At 43.9% G+C, this 26823-nt stretch overlaps 1 protein-coding gene across 1 annotated transcript; it reads right to left on the bottom strand.

Moving 5' to 3' along the window:
• Positions 1-14133: 14133 nt before the first annotated feature.
• Positions 14134-23951, bottom strand: LOC128058082 (short palate, lung and nasal epithelium carcinoma-associated protein 2B-like). The gene is made up of 7 exons (XM_052650446.1): positions 23804-23951; positions 22088-22217; positions 20721-20825; positions 19587-19745; positions 16177-16258; positions 15059-15122; positions 14134-14177 (listed from the first exon to the last, which is right to left on the bottom strand). Exons 1-7 carry the CDS (start codon positions 23949-23951, stop codon positions 14134-14136), a joined length of 732 nt encoding a protein of 243 aa, XP_052506406.1.
• Between the last annotated feature and the right edge of the window lie 2872 nt (positions 23952-26823).

The following is a 26823-nucleotide window of genomic DNA, read 5'->3' as shown; positions in this document are numbered from 1 at the left end:
GCATCAAAGTTGGACTGGTCATCAGTTGCACATGTGGTAATATATATGTTTCAATGCTATTCTCTCAAATCATCCCACCCTCACCTTCTCCCGCAGAGTCCAAAAGTCTGTTCTTTACATCTGTGTCTCTTTTGTTGTCTTGCATATAGGGTCATCGTTACCTTCTTTCTAAATTCCATATATATGCATGAATATACTGTATTGGTGTTTTAAAAAAGCAAAACTTAACATATGTGAAGAGAAGAGAAAAAAATAAGTGGGGTTCAAGTCACATGTACTTGGAACCCTTCTCTGGGCCACAGTTTCCCTAGACTTTTCATCAAAGAGGTTAAAATGAAGACCTCTAAGCTCTCCTGTGGCTTTGAAGTCTGTTATGTTTTCAATATGGTTGTGTGACCCTTGAGTAGGCATCAGAATGGGGGAGACAGATGTGAGTCTATAAATGCAAGTCAGGACTTACTATGGATTTGAATGGCAGGCTCCAACACACACTGGCATCAACAAAAATTAAAAATAGAGAGGGAGAAATGTATTTTAACTGGAAAGTTTGGGGCTTGGAGGACTTCAGTCACACTTGGATCAAGGCACTAAGAGAATACATTCTCTCATGCCCTTAGTATAGCTACTTTTTCTAGTGAGCTTTGCCAGGCGATTGTATCTAAACTGTATCTTTGAGGATAAAAGCAGACCAAGGCAATATGTGAAGACCTCAAGTCCCACTTTTTGGGTCATGAGATCTAGCTAAGAGCTTTTCAATTTCTTTTACATTTTCAAAGGACCAGCTATATGTTTGTTAAAGATTTTCTATTATTTTTCTCCTCTTTATTTCATTTATTCTTGCTATAATCTTTATTGTATTCTTTCATTGATAACTTTGGATTTAATTTATTCTTCTTTTTCTAGTTCCTTAAGGCACAGAACTAAGTTGTTTATTTGGGATTTTTCTTGCTTGTTAACGTGGCATTTATTGCTATGAACTTCCCTTTTAGAATTGCTTCTCCTGAATCCCTTCTGTTTTGATATATGTTTCCTTTTTCATTTGCTTCAAGAAACTTTATATTCTTCTTTATTCATTTTTTTGGTTGCTCAAGTGTTGAACAATTGCTGAAATGGAAATGTTGTTTAATTTCCATGTGTTTGTGAATTTTCCAGTTTTCCTCTTACTGATTCCAGTTTTATGTCATTGTTTTCAGAGATTATACTTGATATGATTTCAGTCTTTTTGAATTTACTCCAACTTGTTTCCAGTCTTCCTAGAAAGTGTTCCATGTGTGCTTGATAAGAACATGTATTCTGCTGTTGTTGAATAGAATGTTCTACACACGTATGCTAGGTCCATTTTCCCTATGTGCTTAGTCGCTCGGTCATTTCTGATTCTGTGCAACCCCATGGACTGTAGTCTGCCAGGCTCCTCTGTCTATGGGGATTCTCCAGGCAAGAATACTAGAATGGATTGCCATGCCCTCCTCTAGGGATTGAACCCAGGTCTCCCACATTGCACTAGGGAAGGCCAAGAATACTAGAGTGGGTAGACGATCCCTTCTACAGGGTGTCTTCCTGACCCAAGAATACAACCTGGTCTGCATTGCAGGAAGATTCTTTACTAGTTGAGTTACCAGGGAAGTCCCCATTTGGCCTACAGTGTTGTTCAAATCCTGTTTCCTTATCGATTCTCTATCTGAATGGTCTATTCTGTTTTGAGAGTGGGATAGTGAAGTCCCCAACTACCACCACACTGCTGTTTATTTCTCCTTGTAGTTGTTTACTTTTGCTTCATATAGTTAGGTGTTCTAATGTTAAGCACACTAACATTTGCTATTGTTATATCTTCATGCTGTATTGACCCCTTTATCACTCTATAATGAGTCCCTTTGTTTCTTCTTACCACTTTTAGTTTGAAGTTTATTTTGTCTGTTTTAAGTACAGCTAACCCTGCTGTTGATTGTTTATTTGCTAACATTTTCTTGAAATGTCTTTTTCTATTCCTTTTACACTCAGTCTATGTATGTACTTAATGTTAAAGTGAATCTCTTGTGAGTAGTATATTGTCGGATCTTGTTTTTTTTGGGGGGGGGTTAGAAAATTTCTTTTGTGGATACGACTTTATTTTTTTTATATGAATTTATTTATTTTAATTGGATCTTGTTTTTTATTTATTTAACCATATTATGCATTTTACTTAGATAATTCAATCCATTTACATTTAAAGTAATTACTGATTGGTAAAGACTTACTGTTGCCATTTTGTTAATTGTTTTGTGTTTTTTTTTGGTGGATTTATTGCCTCTTGTTTCTTATCCTGCTGTCTTTTTGTGTGTGTGGGTTTTGGTAACTTTTTGTTTCAGTATGCTTTCAATTCTTTTTGTGTTCTTCTATGTAATAGCTACAGAGCTTTGTCTTGTGGTTGTTGTTCAATGGCTCAGTTGTGTCTGACTCTTTGCCCAGAAGGACAGGGAAGCCTGGTGTGCTGCAGAATTCTATAACTGGTGAAGTACAAGCTGTCCCTCAGAAACAAAGAAGGGATGAAGACTTTTCTGAACAAGAAAAAGCTGAGAGAGTTCATTCTTTGTTTGACAGTTCATAGATCTCCATTTCTTGAGGGTCATTTATTGGGCTTCCTTAGTTTCCTCTGGTGGTACCATAGTTCACTTATGTTGTGTGATCCTTCATTCCTTACACTGGAATCTGTACATTTGAATAATCAGGCTCCTCTTCCAGATTTACAGGTCTGCTCTGGCAGAGACAGTTTTTCAACAGTCAGCTCAGCTTTGTTTTCTGAGTGTGTCTGCTGGTGATGTACTTGGCCAGAAGGAACCTGCTATTTCAGTCTATTTGGGGATGAGGCAATGGTTTGAGTTCTGAGAATGAGGATAGGGGTGTGCCTCTGCCTGAAGACATTTGGATCCAACTGCTGGCTTGAGTTCCTACTTAGGTGAGGCTGTAGAAGGAGCTCTGCAGTGGCCTGGATTCTCTGGCCAGACTTACTAGACGTTCAGGGACGTGATGTTATATGCAGTACAATATGCTGCAGGACCGGACCCACAACCTTTAGAATTTATTCTTTGAAAGCTTGAGTATGCTGAATTCCATGCCATGAAGCCATCAGTTTTCCTCTGCAAACAAGCAAAGTTGCTGACTGTGCTGTCTTCAAGGGCTACAGTACTTAGGACTGTTGAATGGGCTACACAGCTTCCCACGTGCTCTGGTTAAGTTCTGTAGTTGAACAGGCTACAGGCTGCACTCAGCAATTAGCTTTCCTGTCCCAGCACAGTGGGGGAAGTTGCTCTAATGCTGATAAAGCTTTCTTTTTATTGTTTTAATTGAAACCAACTCACACCCCACGTTTCCTGGGTGAGCAGTCACTAGCTTTGCTTTGCGAACTATGGGCTCTGCCTGCCTTTTTCTTCTTTTGTGCTTGGTAAACACAGTTTCCAATGGTTGCCACCAGCCCTTCTGGTCAGATGGAACCACAAGACATTCTTCTCAGGGGATGGAGCTGGGACTCCTCTCCCTGACTGTGCATGGACCAGCTGAGCCCAAAGGCCAGCAAAACTTCTTGTTTGAAGATGTGAACAGGCAGACTTGCTTCCCACCAAGTTCCCTGCTCAGTGTGTACCCCAAGTTTGGTTCTGCAAATGGGCGAAGCCACTGGTTGTGATTAACTTGATGGCTGCAGGTATGAACTTGGTCTGCCAAGATCCACATGTTGGTTGTTGCAAGCCCCTCCTTCCTGCTCTGCCATTGTCAGTATCCCAGTGGTGAGCCCTCATAGGTTCCCTGGCAGTCCCCATGTTGTGTGATCATAATCGGGGCATCCCACAAATTGATCACAATGCCAAAGGTGCTCTGATTGTCCCCAGTGTTCTCTTTTCTCCCTGGAGGCTCAGAGGAAGCCTCTCTATATGGTGCTGTGCTGGCCTAGAGGAGGGACATGTGGAGCTGCTTCTTACCTTTTTAAGATGGTGTCCTGGTTTTCTGTGTTGCGAGGGATGCTTCAGTTTCACCGTTGTATTCTAGGATCTTCTCTGTGGTGTTTTGTTCTTAAATAATTATTAGCTGTTCTTACAAGGGGAGCAAAGTCAGGAAGGATCTTAGTCTCCATCTTGGTCACAGCAGTCCCTTACTTTTTCTATCATCTCTGCCCCACCAGCTTGTGAGGTCCTTGAGGGCTGGCACCTCCTTCTTCTAAGAAGCCCCATTACCAAGCAAAGGACGAGATGCAATACAGTCACTAACTGGTGTTGAATGGGTGAATGCACTTCTTTTTGACTGTACACAGTGAGACAGTATTCTCAGGACAGTTGAGTGGGTGGTGAACAGCAAAATGCTGGCAAGAAGATTCCTTGTACCCTGAAAATGAAGGAAGAGTTGGGATGCCCAAGGAGGAGGGATGAGGGGCTGGGAAGCTGTGATTGCTTCTATTTCTGGGATGATATGCACAGACCAGCCTGAAACTCAGTTAGCCACAGAGTGTACTAACTGCCCCACACAATGCAAGCACCCTCTGTGTGCCTCTTGTACCCAGGCCCTGCAGGGTTTGAAGAGCTGGATCACTCAGCAATGTGCTGGGCCCTGGCCAGCTTCTTCTTACCCAATGTTACAGCATAACAGAGGAGCCTGAGACTGGCATTAGCACCCAGAGTGGCTGTGTAGGGGCTGTGAGTGTGGCCTTGGCAGGTTGAGGGCTTTTCTCCTCAGCTGTGGGCCACTCTGAGCCAGTTGCTTCTCTGCTCTGGATGCTAATGCCTTGCTCAGTGCACATGGGGTGCATCAATACCCCTGCTTGCCCGAACCCTCTCCAAATCCTGCAGAATCTGGGTTTGAGGGACATACAAAGGGCAAGGAAGTTGGCACCCTCGGAAGTTATCTGAGGTCCAGGTAAGTTTGTCAAGGTCACCCCATAGTTTAGTGAACTACAAGAAAACACAGACAAGTAAAATAAAATTAGGAAAAAAAATGCATGAATAAAAAAATTAGGAAAACAATGCATGAATAAAAAAATTAGGAAAACAATGCATGAACAATGCACGAATGCCAAGAAATAGCATTCATAAAAAAAGCAAACAGAAATCTTACATTGAAACTACAATGATTGAAATGAAGAACTAAATGGAATATTTCGAAAGTATTAATAGACTTGACCACAGAAGAAAGAATTAGCACCCTGGAGGATAGGACATTAGAAATTAGCTAGTCAGAAGAGCAGAAACAAAAAGACTAAAGAAAGCCTATAGGAATTATGGGACAGGATGAAAAGAAATAATATTCATTATGAGAATTCCAGAATGAGAAAAGGATAGAAAGTGTAATTAAATCAATGATGGCTAAACACATCCCAAACCTGGGGAAAAATGTACATCCAGATCCATGAGGTCCAAAAACCCCCAAATAGATTGAATCTGAATAAGTCTGCACCAAGGCACATTATTAGTATCTTCTAAACAGTCAAAGAAAAAGAAAGAATTTTAAGAGCAGCAAAAGAAAAAAGGGGAGTTGCATACAAGGGGACCCTGTATGATGATTGGTGGATTTCTCAATGGAAACTGCTCTGATCAGCAGAGAATGGGATGAGATATTCAAAATACTGAAAGAAAATAACTATCAACCAAGAATTCTATAGCTGGTGAAGCACAAGCAGTCCCTCAGAAACAAAGAAGAGATAAAGATTTTTCTGCAGAATCAGAAAAGAGTTCATCACCATGAGACCTCCCTTATAAGAAATGCTAAAGGAAGTTCCTGATGAACTATGGATGGCAGTTCGTGACATTGTACAGGAGACAGGAATCAAGACCATCCCCAAGAAAAAGAAATGCAAAAAAGCAAAATGGCTGTCTGAGGAGGTCTTACAAATAGCTGTGAAAAGAAGAGAAGCAAAAAGCAAAGGAGAAAAGAAAGATATATCTATTTGAATGCAGAATTCCAAAGAATAGCAAGGAGAGATAAGAAAGCCTTCCTCAGCAATCAATGCAAAGAAATAGAGGAAAACAACAGAATGGGAAAGACTAGAGATCTCTTCAAGAAAATTAGAGATACCAAGGGAACATTTCATGCAAAGGTGGGCTCGATAAAGGACAGAAATGGTATGGACATAACAGTGAAAGTGAAGTCGCTCAGTCGTGTCCGACTCTTTGCGACCCCATGGACTGTAGCCTGCCAGGCTCCTCTGTCCATGGGATTCTCCAGGCAAGAGTACTGGAGTGGGTTGCCATTTCCTTCTCCAGGACCTAACAGAAGCAGAAGATATTAAGAAGAGGTGGCAAGAATACACAGAAGAACTGTACATAAAAGATCTTCACAACCCAGATAATCATGATGGTGTGATCACTCATACTCACCTAGAGCCAGACATCCTGGAATGTGAAGTCAAGTGGGCCTTAGGAAGCATCACTATGAACAAAGCTAGTGGAGGTGATGGAATTCCAGTTGAGCTATTTCAAATCCTCAAAGATGATGCTATGAAAGGGCTGCACTCAACATGCCAGCAAATTTGGAAAACTCAGCAGTGGCCACAGGACTGGAAAAGATCAGTTTTCATTCCAATCCCAAAGAAAGGCAATGCCAAAGAATGCTCAAATTACTGCACAGTTGCACTCATCTCATACACTAGTAAAGTAATGCTCAAAATTCTCCAAGCCAGGCTTCAGCAATACTTGAACCATGAACTTCCAGATGTTCAAGCTGGTTTTAGAAAAGGCAGAGGAACCAGAAATCAAATTGCCAACATCTGCTGGATCATGGAAAAAGCAAGAGAGTTCCAGAAAAACATCTATTTCTGCTTTATTGACTATACCAAAGCTTTTGACTGTGTGGATCACAATAAACTGTGTGAAATTCTGGAAGAGATGGGAATAACAGACCACCTGACCTGCCTCTTGAGAAGCCTGTATGTAGGTCAGGAAGCAACAGATAGAACTGGACATGGACAACAGACTGGTTCCAAATAGGAAAAGGAGTATGTGAAGACTGTATATTGTCACCCTGCTTATTTAACTTATATGCAGAGTACATCATGAGAAACGCTGGGCTGAGGAAGCACAAGCTGGAATCAAGACTGCCAGGAGAAATATCAATAACCTCAGATATGCATATGACACCACCCTTATAGCAGAAAGCAAAGAGGAACTAAAGAGCCTCTTGATGAAAGTGAAAGAGGAGAGTGAAAAAGTTGGCTTAAAGCTCAACATTCAGAAAATGAAGATCATGGCATCTGGTCCCATCACTTCATGGGAAATAGATGGAGAAACAGTGGAAACAGTGGCTGACTATTTTTGGGGCTCCAAAATCACTGCTGATGGTAATTGCAGCCATGAAATTAAAAGATGCTTACTCCTTGGAAGAAAAGTTATGACTAAGCTAGACAGCATATTAAAAAGAAGAGACATTACTTTGCCAACAAAGGTCCATCTAGTCAAGGCTATGGTTTTTCTAGTAGTCATGTATGGATGTGAGAGTTGGACTATAAAGAAAGCTGAGCGCAGAAGAATTGATGCTTTTGAACTGTGGTGCGGGTGAAGACTCTTGAGAGTCCCTTGGACTGCAAGGAGATTCAACCATTCCATCCTAAAGGAGATCAGTCCTGGGTGTTCTTTGGAAGGACTGATTTTGAAGCTGAAACTCCAATACTTTGGCCACCTGATGTGAAGAGCTGACTCATTTGAAAAGACCCTGGTTCTGGAAAAGATTGAGGGCAGGAGGAGAAGGGGATGACAGAGGATGAGATGGTTGGATGGCATCACCAACTCAATGGACAGGAGTTTGGGTAGACTCCGGCAGTTGGTGATGGACAGGGAGGCCTGGTGTGTTGCGGTTCATGGGATCACAAAGAGTTGGACACGACTGAGCAACTGAACTGAGCTGAAAGGAAGTTTTTTGAGTGGAAGTAAAGTTAGGCTAATTAATAGCATAAGAACATTAAAAATAGCATATATGTCAGTGATAGTGGTATTTTATAGTCATAGTTAGATTCTAAAAAGGCAATATTGGTGCATAACTCACACAACTGTAATTAAAAGTTAAAAAAGAAGGCAGAAAGATAAGCATAACTGTAATAATTTGTTACTAGTTTTACAATATGAAAACATGTAAGTTATAAAAATAGTAACCTAAAATGTGAGGAAAGGAGAAGAAAAGCATAAAATTTATTAATCCTACTGACGCTGAGTTGTGATCAGTGTAAAATAGGACGTTTCAAGCATAAAATATTTTATGTTATCCTTATGGTAACTACAAGAGGAAGCACTGTAGTTATTCCATGAAAGAACACGGGAAGAATTCAAAACATACTGCAACCAAAAGACACCAAAACACACGCAGAAAAGATAGCAGGATAAGAAATAAGGAAAATTGGATCTATGGAGGAGCAGAAAACAATTCACATGATGGGGATAGTAAGTTCTTTCCAATCAGTAATTGCTTTCAATGTAAATGGCTCAAATTCTCCAATTAAAATACTTAGAATGGCTAAATAAATAAATAAACAAATCCAACAATACATTTCCCAGGGAATGGATCAAGATGGTGGAAGATATGGACAAATTCTTACCTTTTCCCACAAATTCATCAAAATACATCTACATGTGGAACAGTTCTTGCAGAAAATCTACTGATCTCTGGGGGAAGACCTCAGAGTTCAAAAAGGAGAAGAAAATCTCTATATATCTGGGTAGGACAAAGCAAAAAAGAAAAAGAAAGAGAGAGAAAGTAGTGGGGATGCAACATGTGCCCACTGGAGGGAGCTGTGAAAGAGGAGAGGTTTCCACACATTGGGAAGTCCCATCATTGGCAGGGAGATCAGCCAGGACAGCGTGGGAGCCTTAAAGCCTCAGAGCAGAACACAGCCACTGGTTTCTGGAGGGCCAGTTGGAGAGAGACCTGCACAGGTGGTTGGCGTTGCTGCCAGACTGTTGGGGTCCTTTGATGGAACGGAACCTGGTGGTCCGGAGTCGATGATAAGAAAGTGAAAGAGAGAGCTGGAGGGAGGGAGAGAGAGAGAGAGAGAAAGAAGGAAAGACATGGAGACCCAAGCTCTGATGGAGCAAAGGTATTTTATTAGCAGAAATGCAGGCTTATATATCGTTAGTAAGATGATTACTCAGCTATTACACAGGATGAAATTTTATCAATAGCCACAATATGGATAGTCTAATACATACAAAGTCGCTGATGCTGAAAAGAGTCACTGAAGGGAGTTACTGAAAGGAATCCAAGCAGATACCTTTTCTCATGATCTCAGTCCTGAGAGCTGCGTGCCGCTCTACTCATACTCGGAATAGGAACTGATAAGGAACAGAGAATTTATGAGAAATAACATGTAGGAATCTTCCTGTTAAACATTCCCTGACATCAGATTCCCCAGCCTGAGATACTCATCTGTCAGAGTGAGCGAGGGCTAGCTGCTGAGATTTGGGCTTCAGAAGTCAGCTTGGAGAATGGGCATAGGTTAGTTACATGGAGACAGGCTGAGGGGACAAGGGGGAGGGGTGGTTCTTCACAACCGAGGGAGTACAGGAAGAAGCCTGGGCCTGAATGAGGCGAGGCACCATTGTTGGGAGGCCCATGAGGAGGGCGGTGGGGTTGCCTTAGGAGCTTCTTTCTCCATGAGTGCGTGCTCTCAGGCAGCAGGGCACCAGGCACATGAATTCCAGGGGTAGGTGCAAGCCACTGCTTCCATCTCAGTCTCCAGAGGTGGGTGTGGACTGCTGATGCCATGAGGGTCGCACGATTGGGCACCAGCTACGGCCCCCACCTCCCCAGGCACTCACCCTGTCAAGGGAATAATGGCCAACATGCACTGAGGAAAGAGACAGCAAGCATCCAGCACCCGAACAGGCCTCGGACCAAGGGAAATAAGGCTACCCAAGCTACACAGGGACACTCCCATATATAAACAGCATGGGAGTGTATAGAAACATATTCAAAGTCTTGCAACCTAGAATACTCTACCCAATAAGATTACCATTTAGAATAAGAGAGAAATAAATTTCTCAGAAAAGCAAAAACTAAAAGAACACAGCAATACTAAACCTATCCTAAAAGAAATATTGAAAGATCTTCTCAAATTAGAAAAGAAGCAAGAAGGTACAGGAGGTAGGAAATCAAAATTGGAAGTTAAAATACTTTAAAGAGCCTGTATACAGATCTCCCCACAGCCCTCCCTGCCCCCCCCCCCCCCCACCAAAAGAAACTATTTGTGAATGTGAAGAATAAACTAAGCCCAAAGGTAAGAGAAGAAAGAATCTAATAAAGATCAACTGGAGTAAAGGAAATAGTGAAGAGAAAAATTATAGAAAATATTAACCAAACTGGTAGTTGGTTCTTTGAAAAGGTAAATGAAATTGATAAACTCTTAACTAGACTAATCAGGAAAAAAGAGAAATGAAACAAATGAACAAAATTATGAATGAAAAAGGAGACATTCCAAGAGATTCTATAGAAATTCAAAGAATCCTATGAAGCTACTATGAACAACTATAATGTTAACAAACCAGAAAACTAAAAGAAATGGAAAAATTCTTAGAAACATACAATTTGCCATGATTGAATCAGGGAAGGATAGAAAATGTGAGTAAACTGATTACTAGTAAGGAGATTGAATCAGCAATGAAAACTCTCCCAACTAAGAGCCCAGAGCCATATGATCCAGCAATTCTGTCAATACTTCTGCAAATACTTCCAAAAGAAATGAAATCACTGACTCAGAAAGATCTCTGCACCCCTATGTTTATAGCAGGGTCCTTGGAAACACTTAATATTTTAATAATGGATGAATGGTTAAAGAAATTATGATATATATAAATATGTATTATATATACACACACAGAGTATTATTCAGCCATTAAAAATGATGAAGTCCTACTATTTGTGACTACATGGCTGGGTCTTAAAGGCATTATCCTAAATGAAATAAGTTAGAAAAAGACCTATACTATGTGATATCATTTATAACTGGAAACTAAAAACAAAATACCAAACTGATAGAAAGAGAAATCAGATGTGTGATTACCAGAGGTGGAGAGTAGGAGGAGAGGGAATTGGAAGAAGATGGTCAAAAATACAAACTTGCAATTCTGAACATATGAATACTGGGGATGTAATGTACAACATGATGACTAAAGCTAACAGTGATGCATGATACACAGGAATGTTGTTGAGAGCAAATCCTAGGAGTTCTCATCACAATGAAAAAATGTCTTTCTTTTTTTCTGAATTTTTTATTGTACCTATATGAGAAGATGAATGTTAGCTGAACCTATTGTCATAATCATTTCATAATACACAGAAATCAAACTGTTGCCTTCAACTTATACAGTGAAGTGAAGTCGCTCAGTCATGTCTGACTCTGCAACCCCGTGGACTGTAGCCTACCAGGCTCCTCAGTCCATAGGATTTTCCAGGCAAGGGTACTGGAGTGGGTTGCCATTTCCTTCTCCAGGGGATCTTCCTGACCCAGGGATCGAACCTGGGTCTTCCATGTTGCAGACAGACGCTTTACCATCTGAGCCACCAGAATGTATACAGTGATGAATGTCAATTATTTCTCACAAAAAATGGGAAAAAAGATTATTAACATGTGTCAACCATTATTATGAGCGCTTACACTTCCTGAACCCTCTGTCTGTATGGGACAATGATGCCAAGGTAGCTTGGGTAGAATTAGCAGCTGGAAAACATGCTTTTAGTTGGGGAAACATCGAGGAGTGGTCCCCACTTACCAGGAGACAGCTCCTGAGCAGAGTGGTAGGGCTGAGGATTGAAACAGATGGAGGGAGAGAAGGAATGATGTTCCAGGTGGTGGAACAGCCTGGACAAAGGCTCAGCGCTGACCCAAGTGGGCTACTGCTCAAGAGAAGCCCTGAACTGTGAGACCTCCTTGTGCACTTTTGTGGGAATTGGGATGTCACAAAATACAGACTGAGAGAAAAACTCTCATCCCTTTGCTATGGCCAGCAGGGAAGGAACCAGCTCCGGAGAAGGTCGACTTCCAATAGAACCCAGCTTTACTTGCGACCAGCTGTGTGGTCCGGGGTAAGTCACTTCACCTCTCTGAGAGTTGCCACACCTCCTCCAAGAACCATTCACTGCATCACTCAGTAGAATTCAGAATTGAGTGAGATACAGTGTATAAAGATTGAATATGGGATTTCTCAAAACAGTCTGACAGTAATTCCAGTGTGTCGAGGCTGATATTCATCTTGTGCTCACTAGGTCTCAGACTATGTTTAAGCATTTTCCACACATTGACTCATTCAATCGTGCAACAGGGAGGTTTTACTGTTAAGCCCACTGGGGAGGTGAGAGATGTGTGGTTCTAGTAAGTTGCCTGAGATCACATAGCTAGCAATGGGCAGAGGCCAGGTGAAGCTCAGCTCTGTCCTACCTCTCACCTCACACTGTGTCAGGAGCCCCAGCACAGACTGAACTGAAGTCCTTAGCTCAGGAGAGCTGGTCCAAGGCCCCCTAGCTGTCCCAGGGGCTCAAGGGCCCCCTGGGGTGACTTGACCTCGTGAGGCAGCCTTCAGACAGAAGGCCCTGGAGTGAAGCAGCCACTGTGTGACCCTGGCCTCCATTAACCCAAGTCTCCCGTGAGGACAACAGTGGTTCTTCCCCACAGAATTGCACACAGTGCTGAGATGGCTCCTTGGCAAAATGGGCAAATGTTTCCTGGGCCTCTTGGCAGGAAGTTAGATGGCCTCCTGGAAAGGAGAAGCCCGGGGTCCCTGAGGTGATAACCTGGGTCAGTCCTCTGCAGAGGTGATGCAGCAGTAAGTAAGGGGCACTGTATTCCCCGCTTCAGGGCAAAGGGGAAACTGAGGGCATGCATGTTGGGGAGGAAGAAGGGCCAAAACAGGACCTCAGCAGTTCTGGGTGGAAGAGACCAAGGCCAGGACAGCAGGACCTGCAGGGGGTGGGGAGAGGTGGCTGAGTACTGGGAGATGGGACATCACCGCTCTGAGCAAGTGATCCCATAGCCACGGCTTTAAATACTAGTCAGGCCGCTTGCTACCCTATAACCTCGATATGTCTCTTGTCTTCTATGAGCCTCAGTTTCCTCATCTGTACAATGGGGACAAGAACAGAAGGGTGTTGTGAGGAGGTCATGAGGTCAGGTGTGCTGGGGAAGGCAGCCCTCCATCCTGGTGGTGCTGTAGGGAAGCAGAGTGAGGCTGTCTCTATGACACCTCAGGTCACTTTCTTGCCTATCCTGGGCCTCAGTGTTCCTGCTTGTAAGACAAGGAGCTGAGGCTGGATAATCCCCAAACTCCTTTCCTGCTTCAGATCCAGGTCTCTGCTTACCTGGTTGCACATATCCCACATTCCCCAAAATCCCAATGGAAGGAATGCAACAGGGCACACAGGAGGTGCTGAAAAGGCTTTTTATTGCTGGGGGTGGAGAGTGATAAGCATAGGATGTCCTGACTGTGAGCACGAGGGTCTGAGAGGTGTCCTTTGACTGGGCTCAGTTGTCACTCCTGGGGGATGGTGGCAGCACCGACTGTCCCAGAGGGAGACGGTACAGAGATTCACTTAAGTCCTGGAGTCTGGAAGGAGACCACGGTGTGAGGCATGGATGCTCCAGGGCCCTTACCAGCTCCTGCATTCAGCAGGCACAGCTCCCGGAGTACTTGCTCACAAACCCTGCGAGCTCTGAGGCTTGGGGAGGGACTGGCACCTGTGGTTTGGGGTCTTTCTCTGGCACCTGGCACTCACCCCCCCTCATCCCCTCACCCTCCCACCCCCCTCACCTTAGCAAAATAGCCAATGTGAAAAGACTGATCAGGGCCCAGAGGAGCCAGGGCTCAGGGCTCAGCGTATGATCAGGATCAGGGATCAGACTGAGATGCGATCTGGTCTCTATCTGTGACCAGTGTCAGGGCTGAGTCAACTACTGGAGTCAAAGCTCAGGCTGACTGTCCCGGGCTCAGTCAGGGGCAGAATCGAGCACAATCCGCGTGTCTGATTTAGGGTCAGGAGGTGGTCTGTGACCGAGATCAGGGCTGAGTCTGCCACTAGAGAAAGAGGAGAAGCCAAGCTTGTTTCTGCTTCTCCACGGGACCCTGTGGGGGGTCTCATCCTCTCTCAGCCTGGGGCCCTGGACCCAGTCCTCACCAGCAGGCGGGCATCCCAGTGGTTTCCTCAACTGCCCTCTCCAGTTTCATCTTGGGTGTCCTGAGGTTCACCTGAAGGAATACAATGAGTAGCAGTTCTCAGGCTCCAGCACTGGAAAGCCAAACACAAATCAGACAGTGACTGCCACCCTGCAGCAGGTCAGACTTGACAGCCACGGGACCGCTTGTGTGTCACTCCATCTATCTGAGCCTCAGCTAGTCCATCTGTAAAATAAGTATCATGACACTACCCATCCCCACAGGGTCGTTGCAAGGATCCAGTGAGATAGTATATAAGAAGCACAGATCGATGGCCCAACGTACTGTGTCTGTGGCTATTTTCTAGAACTGCCTCCAGGACCCTGATGCTTCTCTCATCCCATTTCTGTTGCCCACAGCCCCAGCAACCCCAGCCATACCAGAGACCCAGGTCAAGGAAAGCTCCCGCGGGCTGGGGGTGAAACCACACCTCCTCATAAGAAGGGAAAGGGAAGGGGCGGTTTTTATCATCAATGCCTCCTGGATATTAGGCTTTTTTTGCTTTTTCTTTAAATCCATTTGTCAGCTAAGCCATGTTTACAGTCTCCTTTCACCTGGGAGGAACCTGAGGCTCAGAGAAGCAGAGCCAGTTGACCAGGACTGCACAGTTGCTAAGTAGCAGATCCAGGGTTTGAATCCAGATCTGGCCCGTCCTCTTTCTGACATCATTCTGGGCATGAGGTTCTGCCAGTGGGACAAAGGAGGGCAGTAGAAGCTCTCAAACGCTGACAGAGACCCTCAGTCTGCAGGGACCCCTCCAACCACACTCTCCTGACTTGCTCAGGGTGAAGGGTCCTCAGCTTCTCCAGGATCCCCTGACCAGACCTGCTGGTGCTGTAGGCATAGAGCGGCATACCAGCCCCGGTGAGGCTGCAGAGGGAGCCCCCTCCTCGCTTCCCCAGGCTGTGACTTACCGATGAGTTTCTTAACACACTCTGCATCCAGGCTTTCAAGGAGCTCGCGGAATCGTGGGCACAGCTGAGGGTCACACAGAGCCAGGGAAAGAGAGACAGACACATGCAGAGAGAATTGAAAAGAGGGAAGGAAAGAAAGAGGTCAGGAGGTGAGGAGGGAGAGGAGAGATGTGAGAAGGAAGAGGACTGGTTATTACCTGCTACGAGCACCCTGCCCGCCACCCACAGAGATGCTCACTACCTGGGGCCTCAGAACTTCTGACCCTTAGGATTCTAGCACAGTGGAAACCTAGAAGGCCCATATCTGAGATCCAGAGGACACTAGAACCCTAAAAACCTCAGAACATTATAATCCCAGTACCTTAAGTATCTAGACTATAAGTATCCCATATCCCTGTGCTCTTAGAAACCTTGTCCTTTGGACTCTGAAACCTCAAGGGTCAAATGGGGCCCTGGGAATCATAGAGAAGTGTTTCTCACAATTTTGTGTGCATACAACTCCTTGAGGATCTCATTAAAAAGCAACTTAATGAGCAGCAGGTCTGGCGTGGCACCTAAGGGTCTGCATTCTAAAAAATGCCCAGGGAAGGTCAGTGCTGCTGGTCTGACAACCATAGTTTTAGCAGTGACCCTCCAGTTCAGTAAATCTCAGGGCCTCCTGGAGGATTAAAAAAAAAAAACAACAACCCCAGATTGCAAGCCCCGTTCCAGAGTGACTAATTTAGAATCTTTGGAATTTAGGGTGCATGGTACATATGGTTTTGCATATGATACATAGGAATCTGACCTATGGTACGTACAGATTTTGTATTTAAATAAATTAAATAAAGTAGTATTGAAATAAGAAAAATATTAGTTAAAAGGCCAATTGACAGTCTGTGGGTATGGCAAATGGTTCAAGTGTGGGACCCAGTGATGTCAGCTCATGTTGGGCCCCTCTTCTCCTCCCTAGGCCAGGCTGAGTGAAGTGGGGTGGGGCGGGGGGAGTAGCAACTGACAACTCAAAGGGAAGTTGGCCCTTCAGAAAGGAAGGTGCCCAGAGAGTACAGCCCACCCATGGAATGACACACCTGCCCCCACCATGTGTGGCTTTACACCCCCAGGAATGGGTGACTCACCTCATCCTGCACTACAGAGGACACCACATTTCTCGCAAGGCTGACTCCAAAGTCCACAACATTGTTGAGCAATCCAAAGCGGCTGGAGAAGAGAGGAAATTGATAAAGGTCAGTGAAGTTGGCAGAGCGGCCAAGGAGGAGCAGTGGGAAAGAGGGTGGAATATGGTGGAGCTCCCTGAAGTCAGGTGACTTGAGCCTCTACCCAGGGGGATCATCACTTAGAACCCTGTGGTTGATCAGCAGCCCACCCCAGTAGCTCATGAGCATCTCATCACAATCCTGAGACCTCATCCATTCATCCATCCATTCTTTACCCATCCATCCATCTAGCCATCCATTCATTTATTTGTCAGTACATATTTATAGAACACCAACTATATGCTGGGAACCAAGCCTGACTTAGGACACAGTGAGGAACAAAGCACAAGCAGCTCCTAATATGTTACCTAAATATTAGATTGGTTAAAATGTTCATTTAGTGCTTTCTGTAACATCTTATGGAAAAACCCAAATAAATTTTTTGGCTAACCCTGCATTAAACAAGTTTTCCTAAGGCTTGCTCCTTCCCACTATTGGCTCTCAGCATAACTCTCACCACCTCAGGGCAGCCCTCCCTGACTGCTTGCCTAAGGTAGGACTTTGTATCAGTTTGTATCACAGCACTCTGTTAAGTGTGCTGCACTGCTCAGGGATCTTTGCCATCTGACATTTCCCAAGTGAGTTCTTTATTACTGGATTGAATGCTCTCCTGTCTGCCTTCCCCTCAAGAGCATAAGCTCCATGAGAGCACGGTCCTTGCTTGCAGTCACCATAAATTCTCCAGAGCTCAGAAAGGCAGCTGCTTGGCATAGAACAGATGCTCAACATGTTTTTGGCTGAAGGAGGACATGAAATAAACATACAACTAAATACATAATGACAACTCATGACAAGTATTGAGAAAGGTATGAGTAGATTTTCCAAGAGAGAAGAGGAGGAACCTTGTTTTAGACTCCGAAGGATGAGATGTACAATAAGAGGGAATGTGGGAAAGGTGTTCGAGACTAGATTCCAGAGCAGTCTGTGCACAGGCCTTGAGAGGAAGGAGTTTTTCTGAGACTCAGAGCAAATGCTAGTACGTCTAGAGCAGAGTGAGCAAGGGAGAGATCACAGTGATATGAGGGTGGATCCAGATCAGGCAGAGCCTCAGTGGCCTTGGGGAGAGCTTGAGATTCCACCCATGGCGGAGAGAAAAGCCCCAAAAGGATCTGGAGCAGCAGAGTGGAGTGCCGTTTCGCAGATATGGACACAGAGACCCAGAAGGCTGGATGACTTCCCTGGGGCTATAGGCCAGGCAGTGTCTAGCAGGGCTCAGGCACTTGGGCTTATATTAGTCTTTCCAAGTGATGATAGGCTGCAGGGCCTATCTTTGGTTTTGGGGGGTCCCTATGAAACCTGTGATCAGATCCTTTGTTGGAGCAGGATGGACTGACCTCTACTCATGGCTCAGCCTTGATACCTGCCAAAGCCACCCTGGCCTGTCTTCAGCTTCCAGACCACTCCTCCTCTCCCAGCCAGGACCAGGGTCAGCCTTTTTCTCTCTACCATCTTCCCTGGGCAAAACCTGCTTTTTCAACAACACAGTTTAAGATCTAGATTTTGTGGGTTACTGGAGATCAGTGACTTAAATGGAGAGAGCATTTCAAGGTCTCATTTTGGGAATCCTCATTGAGTGGAAGATGATTAGGGCACAATCTGAATTTTCCCTGCTAGAACCTGTAGCAGGGAAAATTCTTAAAGATATGAGAATACCAGACCACCTGACCTGCCTCTTGAGAAACCTATATGCAGGTCAGGAAGCAACAGTTAGAACTGAACATGGAACAACAGACTGGTTTCAGATAGGAAAAGGAGTACGTCAAGGCTGTATATTGTCACCCTGCTTATTTAACTTATATGCAGAGTACATCATGAGAAACGCTGGGCTGGAAGAAGCACAAGCTGGAATCAAGATTGCCAGGAGAAATATCAATAACCTCAGCTATGCAGATGACACCACCCTTATGGCAGAAAGCAAAGAGGAACTAAAAAGCCTCTTGATGAAAGTGAAAGAGGAGAGTGAAAAAGTTGGCTTAAAGCTCAACATTCAGAAAATGAAGATCATGGCATCTGGTCCCATCACTTCATGGGAAATAGATGGAGAAACAGTGGAAACAGTGTCAGACTTTATTTTGGGGGGCTCCAAAATCATTGCAGATGGTGATTGCAGCCATGAAATTTAAAGACACTTACTCTTTGGAAGGAAAGTTATGACCAACCTAGATAGCATATTGAAAAGCAGAGACATTACTTTGCCAACAAAGGTCCATCTAGTCAAGGCTATGGTTTTTCCAGTGGTCATGTATGGATGTGAGAGTTGGACTATAAAGAAAGCTGAGTGCTAAAGAATTGATGCTTTTGAACTTTGGTGTTGGAGAAGACTCTTGAGAGTCCCTTGGACTGCAAAGAGATCCAACCAGTCCATCCTAAAGGAGATCAGTCCTGGGTGTTCATCGGAAGGACTGATGCTGAAGCTGAAAATCCTATACTTTGGCCTCCTCATGTGAAGAGTTGACTCATTGGAAAAGACCCTGATGCTGGGAAAGATTGAAGGCAGGAGGAGGAGGGGATGACAGAGGATGAGATGGCTGGATGGCATCACCGACTCGATGGACATGAGTTTGGGTAAACTCTGGGAGTTGGTGATGGACAGGGAGGCCTGATGTGCTGCGATTCATGGGGTCGCAAGAGTCGGACATGACTGAGCGACTGAACTGAACTGAACTGAGCAGGGTTTACTCTTCTTGCCTGTTCCTAACTAGAGGCAAGAAGGTAAACACAATATATTATTATTGTTATTATCATTATTTGAGGGACATTATATAATAAGAGAAGGGTCAGTTCTTCAAGTAGATGTAACAATGCTAAATGTGCATGTAACAGAGCTTCAAAAACCATGAAGCAAAAACAAATAAAGATTAAAGGTGAAATACACAAATTCACAGTTATCGTTTGAGAGGTCAACACTCAGGTCTTAGTAATGCGAAGACTTGAGAGACAGAAAATAAGGATAGATATTACTATTACTGAAAGCTTAGTATGTGCTTGGCCAAATATTCTCTGAGTATGCTATGCATTTTCTCATTTGGTCAACATAGTAGCCTATGAGTTAGGTAATGTTACCAACCTTAGTATACAGATATGATAGCTAAAGCTTCTATAGGCTAAATTGATTACAAGACCCAAGTGAGTGGCAAAGCTAACTTGACTCCAGAGTCTGAACTTTTTTTTTTTAACCATACTCTGCTCCCTCCCAGGTAAGGAATAGGGCTGAAATTATGGGTCCCAGCTCCTCTGGAATTCCTTGCTCTGCTGAGATGTGTTGGCCTGACCTGTGCAGCACCGTGAGTGAGATGCTTTCTGGGCTGTTGGTGCATTCTCCCACGACCACCTTGGAGTCACCAGTCTCGGTATCAGTGTCATTTTCAATGCTGACAGTAGTTTGGGGGTCCACCTTGAGGTCCAGGTTGACAATCTCACCCAACAGAGGCCTACAGGGAATAAGATTCACAGTGAACAGAGGTGAAGTCTCTTCATGTTGCTTACATGAGTCTCTCTTTCTAGATGGCCATTGCATGGGATATCTATGGATAAAGTCAATAGTGTGTACATTTTTTATAAAATCTACATTCTTACATTAGGTATTACTTTTCTGGCCCCATGGGTTTGGCTCGTATGAAATTTTTATACAGTATCACACTGATAAATAAAATAAAAATAATGGTTAACATTTCTTGAGCACAAACTGTGTTAAGTATTTCACAGAAGTCTTTTACTTGAATTAAGTGATTTAATCTTGACAGCAGTACCGTGAGGGAAAAATACTATCATTACTCTATTTTCAGAGTGAGGAAATGTTTGGTATAGAGAGGTTAAGTAACTATCCTAAGATCTCATATCCAGTGAATGATGAAATCGCAGTACACTTAATTTATAAAGACTCTTCTACACATCTGCATTTTCCTTTCCCTTCGTAGTTAAAAAGTAATTAAAATACTTAGAAATTATTGTTTCTAATATAACTTATATAATTATCAAATTAATAAACTTCCTAATATAGTTTCCATATAATTTCACATGCCTTTCATTACACACTGTACACTACTATATGGCCATACTGGCGACTGCTATTTAAAGGGAATCTTGAGAGACAAAATGATGCTGGAGGAAACTTTGCCTAAGAGTTATAAATGTTCATGTCTTCTCAATTTTCAGCTATTATGATTAGATAAGTTTTATGATTTTGGAAATATATTTCATGGAGGATTTAAAAAAAAAGAGATTTGGTTCTGGGCAGTGTTTCTTAGAACATGTTAAAGGTTAGGATTTAGGAGTTACAATGGCCTCTTTGTTTTACTGATTGGGAGACCAAGGCAGCAGGGTGGAAAAGTGCCTGATTCCAGACTGGAGACCTATTGGCCATACCTCACTGCCTCTCCCAACCCTCAGATTCCAAGGCTACTCACAGGTTCACGGTGACGTCAGCAGTGATGGGGATCTTCACATCAGCGCTGTGGTCAGAAGTCGCTTCGAATGTGATATTTGCGACTTGGACATTCCAGATTCTCACCCTGTGTAAAAACCACAATTTACCCTATCACTCCTGACAGCCATTGCTTGGCTCTTCTCTATGCCAGCTTCGTGCTGAGTTTTGAGCCTCATGGACTTTGCCTGCTTTGGTCTTCATGAGAGCCCTGCTCAGAGGCTGAATTCTCTCCATTGGATGGTATGGCAGACTGAGGATCAGACAGCTGTGATTTCCTCAAGACGCCAAGGGTGAATATGTGCCAGAGCCAGTATTTGTTTTTCTTTTTTTTTTTTAGCTGAAGTGTAGCTGCTTTACAATGTTGTGTTAGTTTCAGGTGGACAGCAGAGTGATTCAGGTAGAGATACGTATATTTAAAGAAGTGTCTTTATTTCAGATTCTTCTACCTTACAGGCTATTACAGAATATTGAGTATAGTTCCCTGTGCTATATAGTAGGTCCTTGTTGGTTGTTTACTGTATATATAGTAGTGTGTATATGTTAATGCCTGGAGTAGGAAATGGCAGCCCATTTCAGTATTCTTGCCTGCACAGTCCCATGGACAGAGGAGCCTGTTGGGCTATGGTTCATAGGGTTGTAAGGAGTTGGACATGACTGAAGCAACTTAGCATATGTTAGTGCCAAACTCCTAATTTCTCCCCCACATTGCTTTCCCTTCTGGTAACCATGAGTTTGTTTCTATGTCCACAAGTCTCTTTGTATAAGATCTTTTGTATCATATTTTAGATTCCATATATAAATGGTATCATATGGTATATGTTTTTCTTCTGTCTGACACTTCATTTAGTATGATAATCTCTATGTCCATCCTTCTGTTGCTGCAGACAGCATTATTTCATTCTTTTTTTGCAGAGACAGATTTTGAACCCAGAACTGCTGACTCCCAGATGTTATGTGTGGAGCCACCTATGTGGTGTGAATTCTAGTTTTCTCTCTCCTGAGGCCATTCAGACTTTTATACTCAGCTATATTCAGAGAAGAAAAGTCTTATTCCTTAGAAAAGGGACTTTAGGCATCAGCAAACAGATAGAGGTGAGGGAGAAGAGAATCTTCATCGTGACCCTGAAATCACAGAATGGGAGGGTCCAGACCCATGAGATGCTCACAGGCCCTGCAGCCCTGACTAATTTCCCCAGGCTCTGGCAGAGCTGGCCTCAGACAGCTTCTGCTCTGCAAAAACACACAAGGTTTGTTCATCTTTCTTTCTTTTATATTAAACTTACCTCCCCAAAGATATGTATTCTCTTTTCTGGGGACAAAGATCTCCAACATGAAGCATCAACTCACCCTGTAAGGCTGTACACTACTTGAAAAATTCTAGAAATGAGTTGTTCCAACAAATTCTCTGTTTCCTGGGTCTCCACCACCTCATCTGAACACCTGGATTCCAATTCAGTCTTCAAATTCTGAAAGATAGCTGCAAAAACAATCTCCGTTCAGTGCAGTACACAACTTAAGAAGCAGTTCCTAGGCACCAGGTACTAATGAGACTATTTTCCAGGGTTATTTTATTTCATTTCAGAACACCTTCATAAAGTAGATATTACTATTATCTGTGATTTCAGATGAGGAAATAAAGGATCAAAAGATTAAGAAATGGGCCAAAGTTGCACAGCTAGGAGACCTTGTTCCTATTATGCTGCCTTCATGCTAATGTATGCTCATCATTTCAACAAAGTGATCAATCCGCTATTGAGCAGGGAATAGATATTGATTGCACGTCAGCTTCTAGTAGTGAAGATTAAGGAGTTGCTCATACAAACTGAGCATAAAGTAAGAAATGGAAAATGTAGAATCAAAGAAAAAACATGGCTCCAAATTATTAAAGTGGCAAGTAGGAGCCCTGGATAGCAGGCCTAGAAAGCAGTGATTCATTCAGGAGCAGGAGGACAGAGAGTCCTAACAGAGGGTCTTTCAGAGAAAAGAGGGATTTGATAGAGGAAGTGGCATGGCAGATGTAGAATGGCACAGTTGAAAAGAGTTCAGAATATACATGTAGAAAAGAATTCAAATGAGAAACAGGAAGGCAACAACGAGCTCAGAAAAAACCACACAAAAGGCTACAGGAAAAGATATGTAATCAGAGTACTTCAATTTGGCTCTGTAATAGACAATATCTACCTAATTATAACAGGCGGAAACTCCGTCTGGTCCTATAGATAATCCAGACACTTCTGCCTCTGAGCTCAGTTTTATCAGCACTGAAACTGGAAAGTGGGTCCCTTTGCAGTTTGCCCAAGCCCTGGCAAGGTTTGAAAGGCCGTCATGTACAGAAATTAGTTTCTCCTATAAAGAATGTTTCTCAGGGTGCTGGTAATATTTCCAGAAATTGAAAAGAAGGCCAAGTTCTTTCAAGAAATCAGAATTACAAGGACGTATGATTAACTAGAAAGGTAGGTAATTTTAAAGCTACCTAGGCTAGGTAGGAGTTCTTTTCTAGTTAGTTAATACAAAGTACTAAGGAACCTGAATGGCCCAGCAAAAGAATATGCCACAGATATAAATAAAATATATGTTAAACATGTAAATGACTAAAAAAATATGAAAAAATATGAGTGAATTCTTTCATAATTAGAAAAAAGAAAAGTGACATGAATTATAACCTTTCATCTGTGAGATTGGCAAGAAATTCAGTTGTCCAAAACAGTGCTGTCAGGGAAGTGGGATAAAAGGTAATCTCATAGACTCTTGGAGAAAATATTAGCATAGGGTATTATTTGTCAATATCTACTGTAATTTCAAATATGCATACTTTTGAACTTTTGAAATGTCACTTTGAGGAATTTATCCTACAAATATATTAGCAAAGTTTACCACGATATAAGATGTAAAGTGATATTCAGTTAAGTATTGTTTGTTTCTAGAAAAATAGTAAACAATTAGTCACCTCTCTTAGTAAACAACCCATAAAGAGAGCCCCTGCTATATAGCCTCTGGTAATACAGGCACAGTATTTAGCAGGAAGCTCCCAGGTGCCACTGACCATCACGATTTTTGACTCACTTTCAAGTGTACTGTCGAAGGTGTCAAGTCCTCTCTCAAGGCCAGATTCCAGCTTCCTCAGAACATCATTTCCACGAATGTCAAGGAGAGATGCTGAGGTCCCAGCAAGCAGGCCGCACAAGAGAACAAGTTTCCAAAGCTGAAACATCTTGTCCTGACACCTGGACAGTCATGGGAGGATCAGGAGTGAGAATTAGCCACGGGGAAATAGTATCATTGATGAGCACCTATCACTCTGACACTCAGCAGTCCTTGACGATAGACGTGGTTATCTCCTCTCTTTCAGATGGGCAGCCCAGGTCAGGAAGTTAGAGCAACTTGCCCAGAGATAAACAACTAGTGAAAGAAGGAGATACTATTTGAAAAGTCATGCCTGACTCCAGGTCAGAGCTCTTTACCACATGCCGGCTTCTCTGCCTGGAACATTTTTCTCTTCTTTTCATTTTTACCTGAGTCACTTCCTACTGACTCCAAATTCAGTAAGATATCATGTCCTCTAGGAAGATCACTCTAGACGCTCCCCAGAGTCTAGGTTAGGGGGCCCCACTCCACCATCTTGCTGCATTCATTGTATGACCACAGTCCTGGGTACCAGTTAGGGAAGACTTGGCTGCCTTTCCCATCATGCTGTGCACCCCTTAGAGGAGGGGTTGTGACGTATCTCACTATTGAATTCATTACACATAGTAAAAAACCCTGATCCTTGCTCAGTACAACAAAATAAAGTTTGCTGAATAAAAGTATGAGCAAATAAATGGGCACCACATCATGAGCCTGCTTTGCTTGTCAGTTTGGCACTTGTCCTAATTGAATCTATTTCTTAATTTGCTCTAATCAAGATAGAAACGAACTGAATTAGACCGATCCCTCTGCCTCAAGCCCCACAGCCTTCTGAAGGCCTTAGGTGGGGTGACATTAGGTGGAAAGCCCGCCAGTCATGGGTTTGGAGGAAAATACTTACGGAGTCCTTGCTCGCCTGCACAGCCTCCTGAATTCCGCTGGGTGTTGAGGCCCTTATATCTTCCAGATGGCGATGGGCAGGGAGGCTGCCCCCGGAAACAAGCCCTGTGTCCAGAGCCATCCAAGGAGACTCCAATGAAAATAACCCCTGTCCAGAGTGAATGCAGAGAGACTTCCGAAGCAAAGGTCACCCAGGATGATTGAATTGGAATGGGTGGATATGGAGAGGACCTTGTGCCAAGACTAAAAGCAGGTTCTCGTGCTGCCAAGACAGTGGCCATTGCAAGTTGGGGCTGGGATAAAGACCGAGAATGGATGAAGTGGAGAATGTTCTGGTAGAAGGACTCATGGTGATCATCCAGCTTAATTCCATCAGGATTTGGAAACGCAGGCTCAGAGGGAAATTATGATACTATTCGATCAGTATTTGGAACTCAGCTAGAGGTCTTCCAGAAAGACAGGGACAGATATGGGGCTAGAATTTGTGGCCCACAAAGTCAGGGTCAGTGAGCAGTGAGGTCATTCTTTCCAAACCTTCTCTTATGTCTGAGTGCTCGCCATAAAATCCCTCACAGTAGAGCCGGCCTTAGGGCAAATGTTTTCAATTGTTCAGGACCACCCTCTTCCCTGTCTACCTATGTCATTTAGCCAGTAGAGTTACTTCTGTGAGTGAACAAAATCTGCCTCTATAGGTACCCTCATGTATGCAAATTCCTATGCACACATGCCACTAACCCCTCTACTATCAATGCAGCAGCCAGAGGTTGAAGCATTCAGCTTCAAAACAGCAGCCCCATCAAGGCCTTGTGGTACTGTTCACTGCCACCCCAAACTCATCTACCTCTTCTTCCATAGCCCTACTAAATTCCTTCTGTTTCAGAAAGATGTCAGCCCTTTTGCTGCCTTTGACCTCCACACAGACTGCTCCCTTTTCCCAGAATTCACCTTCCAAGTTGTCCCTGGATCTTGATATCACCTTGCAACCTCTGTGATGGCTCACCTGAGGTGGTCCCTCCCCATCTTCCCCGAGCTCAGCTTCTTGCTGGCCTCTGTCACAGCAGATCATTATCATTTGACTTTTTCCCTTCTTCTCTGCCCTCAGGAAGCTGCTACCACCCTTTCCTCTAGGGCTTTCCTCTCATGTGGGTCCCAAGACACTGACCTGGTTCTAGAATGCTCCAAGCATCTCTGTGGCATTTGATAAGGCTGTCCACTCCCTGATAAGGTGGTGAGGGTCCCATCCTTAGAGATGCTTGGTAATTTAACCAGATGACTGCTAATGTCCTGTGTGACTTGTGACTGTGAGCCACGATTCGAGATTTTCTTGGTCTCTCATTTGAAGATTATTGTGGCACATTTGTATGACTCTTGCTCCCAGGTTTTTTCCTCCCTGAGTCTGGCTGCCCTATGGGGATATGGTTCCCTCAGGCTTCCTGCCTCTTTCCTTTCTCACCGGCCTGTCCTCCCAAGACCCACACCCACCTGGCCATGGCCTCCTGGAGTCACACTGGTTGGTGCTGGCTAGTGTCTCATCACGGACCACACCCAGGACAAAGCCAGCTTCTTTTTTGTCCTCTGGGGGCAGCAGTGAGTGGCATTCATCAGCCATGATGATCAGCTCCCAGTAGGGGCAGGTGAGTGCCAGGGCCTGGGCTTGGCACTGCAGGTCCACTTTCCCAACTGGTGCTCAGGACAGCTCTGTGAGGAGGTTCAGAAAGCCCCACTTTCTGGTTGAGGAAACAGAGGTTTAGGGGAAAGATGTGACTGGCCCAGTTCTCACAAGGACAAGGCCCAATGTTTGGGTCTCCAGGGAAGGACATTTCACTCAGATCACCTTGAGGCCAGCTGGTGGGGCAAGAGAGTCCTTGGACTTGAATACCCTGTTTATTCCTTGACCTCTGCTGTTTGAGTTGGTTGTAATGCCTGGTGCACTGGGCCCCTGTCAACCCGGAACACCCGGTCCGGAAAGTGCAAATGCATGCCCAATTGGCATTAGGTTGGGAGCACCCACTAGTCACCCAGGGTCGTCTCCTCCATTTACCCACCTGCATCTCACTAGG

The sequence above is a fragment of the Budorcas taxicolor genome, chromosome 13 (genome assembly GCF_023091745.1).
Source record: "Budorcas taxicolor isolate Tak-1 chromosome 13, Takin1.1, whole genome shotgun sequence".
NCBI classification, from domain to species: Eukaryota; Metazoa; Chordata; class Mammalia; order Artiodactyla; family Bovidae; genus Budorcas; species Budorcas taxicolor.
The sequence above is the reverse complement of the archived record's forward strand: the minus strand, read 5'-3'. Positions and strand labels throughout refer to the sequence as shown.